General features: G+C 37.3%; 1 protein-coding gene across 1 annotated transcript; it reads left to right on the top strand.

Moving 5' to 3' along the window:
* Positions 1-1,545: 1,545 nt before the first annotated feature.
* LOC126797159 (uncharacterized) lies at positions 1,546-5,858 on the top strand. The gene is made up of 8 exons (XM_050523832.1): positions 1,546-1,688; positions 3,882-3,936; positions 4,069-4,155; positions 4,483-4,698; positions 4,802-4,969; positions 5,086-5,130; positions 5,234-5,377; positions 5,478-5,858. The coding sequence occupies exons 1-8, from the start codon at positions 1,546-1,548 to the stop codon at positions 5,856-5,858; spliced, it is 1,239 nt and encodes a 412-aa protein (XP_050379789.1).
* Positions 5,859-12,456: the final 6,598 nt, after the last annotated feature.

The following is a 12,456-nucleotide window of genomic DNA, read 5'->3' as shown; positions in this document are numbered from 1 at the left end:
GTACAAGACAACATGCTAGCTTCAATTAGTATGAGAACCAAAACTTATTGATGAGATTGTTATAGACTCGGGCAGGGTTGCAGAAATTGTAGGCTGATTTCATGTCAGATTTTTATCATGCACCAATTTGACTCGCATCAAGAAAGAAATGAACAATTTTCCTTTCTAGCTAGATCCCTCAAATACGTGAACCAGAAGTCAAAGAGTAGTCAAATACGCTTTTTATTGACAAAAAAAAAAGATGTAGTCAAAGAGTAAAGGAAAAGGAATTAACGCGGCTATAATTTTGGAAACATCAGTTTTGGAGCCGATTCTCATCACATAAGAGACACTCATCAGTTCATAACCTACAAGTCTGTTCAACTTCAACGTAGATTTAGCCAATTAGGTGCATGCACAGGTAACTCCAAAACGAAAATGTATCAAATCAGTACATGCATTCATTTTACGTCAAACAGGTCACTCCAAAACGGCAAAATGAATATGGATGTGCATGCATAGGAGAGATGCACGAACAGACGAATCCATTTGGCCCTGTTTGGTTGACAAGAAACCCAGTATGGAAAAAGAAATCATTTCAATTTTCATGTCTAGGTGTCAAGTTAGGTTCAAAGCATTAGAGGAGGGTCCGGTCAGAAAACAAAATTCAGACCCTTTGTATTTATAAAAAATAATAATAATAATAAATCCTAATGTTCTGTAAAAAAAATTTATATTTATATGTTGTATATGTCTAGAGGGAACTCTTTTAGCTCAAGTACACAATATTTTCTTGTCTACCGTCTTTGTCTCTTTATAGCATAGCAAAGCCTAAAACTTATCAACACAACCTAAATTGAAATTTGAAAAATAAACAGAAATAACTAACCCCAAGTCTCGATTTAGCCTATTGCTTCAAGTTTCCAGCAAATTAACTAGTGAAGCAATCCTCCAATTTAAATTCAAGAACAATATAAGGGACAAAAAGGGAAAAATCAGGAGAAAAAAAAGAGTGAAAAAAAATCAAAATAGTAGGTTGAAAAAAATTATTATATATCAAAATTTATTTTTATATTAAAAAAATTTAGACCCTTGACGGCCAGAGGACTTTGTGTGCCTACACATCCTTGACCGCCCCAGGGTTGACACTGCTAGGTGTTGTTTCACTTGTTTAGTTGTAATTTGATATTTGAATGGAAATTAAAAAAAGGGTTGAAATTTGCACACCCCTCTTACATTCTACACTCCCATTCAATTTATTATTATTTTTCTATCCCTTACTCTTACATGCTTTCCCAAATTGCCTTTAACCAAAAGCAAATAGGTATTGGCGTCGCCGGTGCGCGCCTTCGGGCGGAGCGACGGGAAAAAGCCCCGCAGCTTCAAACCCAAGCGAGGCGATGGAAAGGCGACCGCCGGAGCGACGGAGCGAGCGGCGGAGCGGAGGAGAAGCGGAGCGACTTCAATTTTTGGCCTGGCAGCTCCCCAGGCCGTCGTCGATTTAGTTGGGTTCCGGCCGTTGTCTTGATTGAAGCGACACCAGAGAGTGCTCGCCGGCGGGGCAGGATGCAGGAGTGTGGGACTTCCTCTGCGGCTCTGCGGCTTGAAGACGAGCGGGTGGAAGTAGGAAGAGAAGAGAATGAGGAAGAAGCCCTCAACTTAATGGCCATTAGATCTGAGTTGTTGATTGCTGGTGTAATGAACAAAGGGTCAGAAAAGGAAGAAGCGAATAAGCCAATTCATTTTATGATCCACCAAACATAAAATCAAACTCTCTACAAAACAATAATAAACAAAATAATACATGAGCATCTAGCCAAAAATGAATCAAATTCTGAAACAACAAGCGAATGAGACCAATCTCCAACCTTGGATTGTAGCTCTGTTTGCGATCACTCTACAACAACACAACGAAGTGAATGAACTCAGCTAGAGTTGAAAGTGAAAGAGAGTGAGAGGGACAGAGAGGGGTTTATGTTTTCTTGAGACTCACCGCCATAGAAGTAATCATACACTCATATTAATCAGCAACTTGCTTTATTTTTCATGAAATGTCTTAATCTCTCAAATTTAGTAAGTCACATTGCTTCCCCATTGGTTTATGTCTTAATCTGATAAAAAAAATCTGATAACCATGTAATGCAGCTCTTAAAAATCCCAACGGATATTAAGATTTGCTTAAACCAAATCTAAACTCTGAATCAGCTCAAACTTGTTGCCCACCTCTAGATATCTTAGGGCTCATAAGTGACCAAGTCAGCAACTTGGGAACTAAACGAAATTTAATTTGTTTTTCTATGACAACTCTTAATGGCGTTCAGGAGTTTACGTTTCGAAGTCTGAATCTAAATGACATAAAGCAAAAAAGCAGTTGCTGCACTCCAAATCCAATCGACATTAGCCTCACCCCTGCAACACAAACAAATAACAAGAAGATCTGTTAGATAATATTGATAGGACAACAAGAACAACACACATACTGGTTGATTACAAAAGATTATCATTTTATCATTACAACAGCAACCAAAAGATGTCCCTATACTGAACATCGGCCTGACTATTAAAAGAATCCTCGGTCTTTTAATAGTAATCATGAACATGTGCATAATTAACCAATTATAAGCTAGATGCATATAAACCATCTGTTTGGCTATAAGCTAGGTGCATATAAACATTTGGTTGGGCTGCTTTGATACTTAGAGGAGTACATCCTCTGTTATAGTGAAAAAAAAATCATTTATGTGTGTCTAATGTTGTTTAAGACTAATATATATATTTTTAATTAAATTAATGTTTGTTGGAAAGGCGATTAAGGCGATCGCCTTTGCACGCCGATGCTCTCGCCTTGTGAGGCTTGACCATGTCGCCTTCGCCTTCTTTTTCGCATCTGAAAACATTGGTCTGCACTACGTTTTGCTCCACTTCTGTCTTCTTCAATTATCTCTCTCGGAACCTTGGCTACTGTAACCAATATACCGTGTTAGTTATATGACAATAAAAGATTGAATTATTGAAACAAGATGGTAAAGTCCATCATCATGGGAAAACCTTGATTCCATTCTCTACACCCACCCAATTAAGCTCTCTCCTTCCACACCCACTACCTTTTTCCTCCATAACCACGGCCACCTTGTTCACTGTCTCCGGCTAGTCATTCGTCTATGCCTTAATCCTCGATCGAAATGTAAACAATCCACCACCATCGGCAATCAACTGGGGTAATTGGTTTTCCATCTTTGTGGTTCAGTGGTTCCGAAAATTTGATGAGAGAGGTCTGTTCAATTGATATCAGTTTTACAATAAGCTAGGGGTCTGTTCAATTGATATCAGTTTTACAATAAGCTAGGGGTACTTTGGTAAATGGCCTATGAGAGGAGTGTAGAAAGTAAAATATGGAGTCCAAATTTCAGATCCCAAAAATAAATGTGATTTAATTGAAATTTGACTTCTTCTTAAAACCTCAAATAAATTACCATATCATATTTCAATTCCCAACAACAAAGATTAGATTCATTTTAAATTGCATCTTCTTTCCTTATAAATGACTTTTAATGAAAATTTTAATTAAATATTTCATTTTAATGACTTGCTAAAATAATTTTAAATTTTAAATTTCAATATCTTTAAAACATCCACGTATAAATACAAACATCTATTTCATTCCAAATTAGGTATGGAAAGAAATTAATTTATATACATGTCTTGACATTGTCAACCAAACAGAGCCTAGGTATATAAGTAGTATACATTGGTTATATAATTCAACACATTCTCCTTAAGTAGGTTTTCTAATCGATGGAGAATTTTCTAGTCTATGGCAATTGTTACCCAAGAGTTAGAGGCTTAACTTTTATCTTAGTAGTAACAATTTTGATTTTGAACAAGGAAGCTGTTGATTGCAGAAGAGTTGAAACTGCGGAGCAGAATAATATAATAATCAAAACCATAAAGGTCGAAGTAAGTGTACTTTAAACCTTCGTACGTTACCCTTAATCGATTCTACAAAACTCCGATCTGTCTTAGCTGATTTCCATTATGTTTTTGAGATCGAACATTAACTGTACTGCTCTAATGCTATTTGATTAACAGGGCGATGGAGGTGATGTGATAGATTGCGTTGACATCTATAAGCAGCCTGCTCTTAATCATCCACTTCTCAAAAATCTTACTATACAGGTTTGCTCTAATTTCTAATAGCTTGATTGTTTGTAGTCCTGGACTCCTGGTCGAACTAGAAATAAAATGATGCTCATACGTTCGATCATGTGCCCTTTATATTATATAAATATACATACATACATACATACAATTATCTGCAACACCACCATGCATGCATTGAATTTAATATTTGGTTTCTCTCTCTTCTTTGCATTCAAACCTTAAATCAATATACATTCCATTCATTTACGTTTTTTTTGAAAAGTTTATGAATTTACTTTAGGAGCAGAAGAAATTTCGCTTTTGAAGTTAGACTGAGATGGTTTCGTTGTTTTCATGTAATAGCTGACACCGCCTCCGTATCCAAATGGATCTAATGAAACAGACAGTTCTCATCAAAATGACGAACAAGTACTGCAATCCTGGTTATTAGAGGAAGAGTGCCCAGAAGGAACAATCCCCATACTTCGAACTCAGGCTTTCAATATTTCTACTCCCAAATCTATCCCACAGTTTAATCAGAGCGACGTTCTCAAGTTGACAGCTCCAGATAATCATGAGGTTACCCATCCGGCCACTGCTTTTCACCCATCTTTTAATAATGGAATCTCTTATATTACTTGTTCTTAATTTCTAACCTTAAGGATCCAAAAATTAATTTCAGTACGCCACAGTTAGTACGGCACGCGGCCAATATTACGGAGCACACACATCTGTGAACGTATGGAGCCCTTTATCAGAGAATGGGGAGAGTATATCCCAGATATGGGTAGTGGGAGGACTGGGAGCTGCAGATGGTGGAGCACAAAGTACTGTTGAAGCTGGCTGGATAGTAAGTTTTTTTTTGTTATTATGTTAATGTACGCATGTTTGTTGTTTAAGTTTCTATGGAATGATCGAATGACTAACTTCTGAGTTTTGATTAATTATGCCATTACGTGATTCCAGACTAGATCGTATGACAATCAAACTAGGTTCTTCACATACTGGACAGTAAGTATATATCTTTTATCCTTCTAGTTACAAGTTCGAACTATTTTAAATGTTTCATGAAGTACGTAGAAACTTATACCAAGCATCAATCTGTGTTCAAAAGGGCCATAATTACAAAGATGGTTGCTACAATCTTGAGTGTTCTGGTTTCATCCAAGTAAATAGAAAGTTTGCCCTGGGTTCAGTCATAAAACCTGTTTCGACCTACAATGGGAAGCAAGCTGAGATATTCATAAGCATATACAAGGTAAGTCCTAAAAGAAAAAATGTGGCTGTTTATGTAACGTTCAGAGAATAATATTGAGCAGAAATTGCAAATATATGATTTCGTTCGTTCAATGCATCAGCACAAATCGGTCGGACAGTGGTGGCTTATGGTGCAAGATCAAGCATTAGGATACTGGCCGGACAAAATCTTACCTAGTCTGCAAGGCAGTGCTGATATGGTCACCTGGGGTGGTGAGGTCTACAATTCAGAACCTGGCGGTCGTCACACGCGAACTCAGATGGGGAGTGGTCATTTCCCTAGTGAAGGCTATGGCAAAGCAAGCTATTTTCGAAATATGCAGTACTTGGCCAGCTCTGGAAAATTTGTAGATGCAGAAAGGCTTATCACATATGTCACAAAGCCTCCTTGCTACAATCTTATTCAGCAAAATAAAGCCAAGGGATTTGGAACTCATTTCTATTATGGAGGATCTGGATATTCAGCAAGATGCCCTCAATAGTAATAATCATTATCCAATAAACTAATAAAGTAGTACAAGGAAAGAATAACAAGCTAGCTAGCTGATGTAGCTAGTGAAAGCCGTATGTAGTTTAGTAGTTCATGGTGTATTAGGATATAAATTCTTATTCATCCACTGAATACACACTTATTATGTTATCGCTGTTGAATAATCGCTATATCTAAAGTTGATCAAGATAGAAATGTGTTTTATAAAATAAATAAAAATTTGGTAGTTTAGTGAAAGCCGTATGTAGTTTAGTAGTTCATGGTGTATTAGGATATAAATTCTTATTCATCCACTGAATACACACTTATTATGTTATCGCTGTTGAATAATCGCTTTATCTAAAGTTGATCAAGATAGAAATGTGTTTTATAAAATAAAAAAAATTTGGTCTAAACACCATCGGTGTTGGTCTGTTAAAATACTAGGAAATCCCATTTAATTAAATTGTGAGAAACATTATGATTGATATGTATTTAAATTTTGAAGTGTGGGTTTTCGAATGTGAGATAAGGTGTTTGTTGAAATGCGTGAAAGGATGTGGTTCATGGACTAGCTAGACACCTAGTTGTTTGTTTGAATTTTACTTTGAAAGATATGGGGTGTGCACTGCCGCCAGTTTGTCACGACCCGAATTTCGAATGATAAAATTTTGAATTTAAAACCATAAAATTCTAAAACAATCTCAAGTATATTGAAATCATCTTATCATAATAATGTATCGAAACTGAGTCCACATCATGACTCAGTACCTTGAATAATACACAACTAATAGAAATATAAAATTCACTCAATCCTCACTACAAACAGCAGACAGAAATCTTCGACAATCTTCAGCGAAAGCCCTCTAATTCTACTAATCCACACATGCGGAACTATCACTTACACCATCGAATAGATGCACCGGGATTGTAAAACACAAATCTGGTAAGGTTTGCAGTTTGTATGAATAAAACAACAAAATAACATGCATAGTAATACGAGAATAAATATTGAAACATCCAATTATAAATGTACTCATGAGTCAAAGGACGGCCCATCTGGTTTTCAAATAATATCTAAAAATATAAGTGCTCATGAGAAATCAGGCAACCCATCTGTTTACCCAATTACATTTATAATACGGGTACTCATGAGACCCAAGTACTCATCTGTTACCCCTCATACAGAACACCGACGGGCATTGGGTAACCCATATGTCACCCAATACTCCCAAAAATATGGGTACTCACAAGCTGGTAACCCATATGTTACGTCTCATGCCAGTACACTGGCACACAGGCTAGAACTCTAATTGTATCGTAACTTTCGTCCGACCAAGGCTAGGTTCCGACATACCTACATGTCCGAAGACTGGTCCGAAGACAACAAAAACGGTTTAACATAACTCAAGTTAAAACCACGTACAAAACAATCATCACATGTTATTGTAAAAAACCAAGTGACATGCTCAAATAAATAAATATCAATACTATAAATGAACTTATTTGAAAACGGGAATATGACAGTATATAATATAGCAACCCATATATATGTATCGATTTTACCAATTATACACATACATAACCCACTATATCATATACATATCATAGTTTAATCTTTTAAAATAAGTGTAATTATGAATATCCGCTAAGGTAGATTTGTCACTGTGAGATTTTACTCACATTCACCATAGTCTATAATCACAAAAACTTTTTCAAAATTATTTATTAAAATAGCGTTTCACTTACCAATGAACCGTAGACGATCAAGTTCATGTAATTTAAACCAAAACATATTTTTAAAATAAATTTTATAAACAAGTGATGCAACGACTATGGTGACATTCAAACTAAATTCAATAATTATAATACTACTTCGATCATGATGATCATTGTGAGGTTTACTCACCTTATTTCCTACGTGCAACTTCCACGACACTAAAAGTAATTTCCTCACTCGTTTCGTCAGTCACATAATAGCATAATAAAATGCTTAGAAAATGATATGTAAAATATCAGGTGATGATTTTTCAGTACAGCTAAATGTTGCTCATAAAACACTATTCATATTTTACTGTTTTATTAAACACTGTTTAAATGTACTGTTTAGTAAACACTGTTCATGTTTACTGTTTATAGAGTCATGTTCATATTTATGTTCATAGTGCTGTTCATGCGGCGCCACTGTTGACCGACCGCCACCAATGACCACCAAATCTCATCACTACAATCTAAATGACATTCCTAACAACTTCCTAGTTCACTACAAAGTCTAATTCTGAGCCTAAACATTTCAATTTAACAAAAATAGAAAAGTCCCAATTTAAAAACTTAGGATTTTTTTTCATCGATTTTCCTAACACACAACGATTGAGGTTAAATTTTTTGGAGGGTTTGTAATATGGAAGGAGACCTTCAAAATGGGAAAAGAATCTTACCGATTGGCTGCCGGAGGAGGGAGATCCGAAGAGTTGAAGTTCGGCGAAACATGCTTTTTTGGGAGAACTTCCGGGCTTCACCGCTCCTAAACAGCGGCGAGATGGCGGGTGGCGCTGCCACCAATCGATAGGGGACGCAGTAACCTTTCAAACATGACTGGTGTGCCGCTCTATGGTGGCCGGACGACGGAGATCCGGCGGCCCAAAGTTGGCTGCTCGGGAGAGAGAATTTCTAGATTTTTTTCGGGGTGAACAGTTCCGATCCGAATTTCTGATTTTCTCCCCCTTTTTCTCTTTAGTTCCCCTATTTATACTATTTTCCAAAAATGTCCAAATACATTTTGATTCTTAACTTCTTCATACGAACTCCGATTTAGGCGTGTCACATGTCCACGAATTCGTATCAATGAGCTCTACGACTTTCATGTAAGAAGTTTTCTAAGAAACCCAATGACTCAAAAGTCAACCCTTAGACTCGTCAAATTGAACGTTTCCGAACAATTAATATTTAGAACCCTTTTCGTTTTCATCCTCGTCTAATAAAATTGGACAATGACAAACTTAATAATATACGGGAACTCATTGGAAATTAGATATGAATTTTCGGGGTATTACATTCTACCACCCTTAAATAAATTTCATCCTGAAATTTAAGCTCCCTACTCAACCATTAATTCTCAACGTTTTCCAAAAACTTCAATTCACCTTCCCCAATAATTTTCCTCTCTATGATGCCTCCACGAGGCAATCACAACTCACTTTTCTTCTATCACGTTGTTATATAACTTCACTGTGTCTGCAATGAAATCTAACAATAAGCACGATAACACTCATCCAGGAGAACCACGACTTGAACATCCCTGATCAAATGCAAAACAAGATGTTCTGCAGAACAAGACTCTTAAGAAATAAGGCGAATCTAGAAACGAACTTCACTATTCAACCAAATTTCAACATGTCATAACCGCATTTACTTATATAACACACATTGAGTGCTAGGATGTACAACCTTAGCATAGGCACATAACATACAATAAGTATCTGAACTTGCTAGATGATGAAGTTGGTATACTAAATTTACAACCTTCCTCTGTAGAGTCCAGTGTACCCTCGATGTCAACTTCTCTTCATGCCCACTCTCACCACTCCACTATAGGTGAGCCCTTCAACTAAATGGTCACACAACACCACTCTAATAGTCTTCTCTTAAGGGCAAGATACGTTTAAAGGAACATATTGCATGGTAGAGCATTTAGAAGACAAGCTAGACATCGTTGTCTTGAATGTCACCAACTTTCGAAAAAGTTCAACGAATCTTAGAGGTGACTTCTCTTCTCTGACAGATCTCACTACACTATTGAAGAATGAGGTTTCGAGGTTAAGTTGTCTCCCACATCAACACTACGTAATTTCTGTTTACACTGTGTCACTATCCAGTCTTAGAAACCGAAATTTCCAAGTCTATTGGACTATTTTAGTATTCAATTACTCATACCTCAAACTTTTTCCAAACAGACCAACTGTCACATGTCTTAACATTAATAGCCGCATGTGAGCCACACAAAATATAATGATCCTCTTGAAATATAATGATGTTCTCGGCATAGAGACGTCAACATAACCTCTTGTCTAATTCACCACTCCCTTGCGATTAACAGACAATACTCACATCATGAGCTAGCCCCTACCACTAAGCATGGTAAAAAACTCTCGACATCTAACATGAGTCAAATCAATGATTAACACATGCCTACTACTTACATCACACACATTGGTTTTCAAGGAAGCGTCTTTTATCCACGACAATACCTTTATGACTTCAAGACAATGCATCACTAGAATCACGAACTTACCATTCATTCTAATCAATAAACAATCTAATTTCATGATCCTCTCATTATAAACCATAAAAGTTGTCGTGCATGATGCTCACACAAACAACTTATTTGTAACGGCAACACGATAAAAATCTTAACTCAATGAGTCCATGACCACAACAGATCACCACCTTGGACTAAGAATTACTCTCGAACAGTTCACAAGAGAATCAACTAACACACACACACGGCAGTAGAGAACCTCTACCGCCACCACAAGACAGACACATCACGCATCCTACCACCCTCACTAATTCTTACAGTTGGAAATCAATTACAACTACATGCTTCTATGAGTGGTATACCAAATTTGCAAAACAATAAGGAATGTATTTATCTCCCGATAGTGGAACATGAAAATTAGGTGGACTTTACAACACAAATCCTAACACGACCACAACTGAGACATACCCTACTCCCCTACTTCATGCATGCCTCAAAGGCATGACACATGGCCCCACATAAACACCACAGTGGCACCATCTAAAGTATTGGTTTCCCCACAGTTGTAGTACTCATAAGTTCAGTAACCACTTCAACAGAAATATGATGTTGGGTCCACCATCTCTTCCAGACTCACCCGGAATTAACGATGCATTACCACTCTAAGCAATTGTTTCTTTACTTTCATGAAAAACCCTTAATGGCGACCTAATTATTTTGAGAAGCCAAGTGCTCCTGTTCAATTGTCAAAGCATTTGGCCAAAGCAACTCTGCAAGCAGCAATTAAAGCATCACTCCCTTATCGTAACATTTAGCCATTGTTGAACTCTTGAGTTAAGATCTTCTTATCCAACAATAACTAACCTGATGCATGGAGAGAACTAGGCCTCCAAGTCTCGAACACTAAACACCACTTGTACTTGGAAGAAGTATTCGGTCCTTAACCGCTACTTTACCAAAAATTCGTTAAAACACCACTAAGCTAAGGCCATCTCATTCCTTACCTTCAATAGAATTACTTCACCGCCACTGCGTCTCATTTGGATCAGTGGTGTAGCTACGATCCAATTCTCAACACCAGACAATTGATTAATTTCATGAAATATTAGCGTTCTCAATTAAATGTTGATCTAGCAAATAATTAAATCATGACGCCATAAATGAAATTTCTCCAACACCTTAGATTTCTTGGTCAGCCAAGAACAATGAGTAACATCAATTGTCTATGGCCCAACGAAAACAAGTTGAAACACAACGGCGACATAATGTGAATCTCAACTCAATAATTGCATCACCACATTAAGGATGTATCACACTCTACCACACCCTTACCAATAATGTTAGAAATGCTTGTCACGAAAAATTTCATCAAACCACCTCCAACCTATAGTCTTCACATCCCTTACCTTGAAAACAATATTTCAACCTCATTGGGCCTCAACTTGGATTAGTTGCATAACTAAAATCCAATCCTCAACATTGGAACACTCAAAATCCCTCAATGCAGAATCAACGCTTTCCATCAAGACTTCTTGATAGGTCTCTACCCGATGGAAATCTATCTACACAAACCAGTTAGCATTCCTGTAACTTCTTCACCTTGAGTCGATGGTAACCGGATCTCAGATCAATCTTAGAGGATACTGTAGCCCCTCAAATCTGATCGAACAAGTTATTAATCCTAGGCAAAGGATACTTATTCTTGATGGTCACCTTATTCAATTTCCTATAGTCTAGACACAACCGCATAGAACCATCTTTCTTTTTCACGAACAACACCAGCTCACCCCAATGTGAGACACTAGGTCTAATGAACCCTTGGTCTAATAGCCCATCTATCTGCACTTTCAACTCTTTAAGCTCGTTCTGCCCCATCCTATAAGGCGCCTTCGACACATGTGCGGTACCGGGTACTACATCTATACAGAAATTAACAACTCACCGAGGAGGTAAACCCGATATCTCTTGAAAACACCTCACTATACTCGGATACCACAACAATGTCTGCGATAGCTACTTCTTGATCTACAAACTCCACATGTGTCAAGACTCCTGCTCCCATGGCATTATCTGACTTGAGACAACGATAACGAAAACTGGGTCCCGGGACTATGGAAAACACTACCATGTTAAGCAATCGATCAAAGAATGTTGTGGCCTCAACCAATCAATTCCTAAGATCACATCATAGGTGTGGTCCAGAATCACTATCAAGGAAGCAGAGAATTTTCTACCCCCGATCACGATAGGATAAGCCTTGCAGATTCTCTCAAGCTCGAGAGACACTCCAAGAGGTGAAGTGACACATAAAGAGCTTCCAAGAGATGTATGAATCGACTCTAACACCTCTAGC

The sequence above is a fragment of the Argentina anserina genome, chromosome 6, assembly GCF_933775445.1.
Source record: "Argentina anserina chromosome 6, drPotAnse1.1, whole genome shotgun sequence".
In the NCBI taxonomy this organism is placed as follows: domain Eukaryota; kingdom Viridiplantae; phylum Streptophyta; class Magnoliopsida; order Rosales; family Rosaceae; genus Argentina; species Argentina anserina.
The sequence above is the reverse complement of the archived record's forward strand: the minus strand, read 5'-3'. Positions and strand labels throughout refer to the sequence as shown.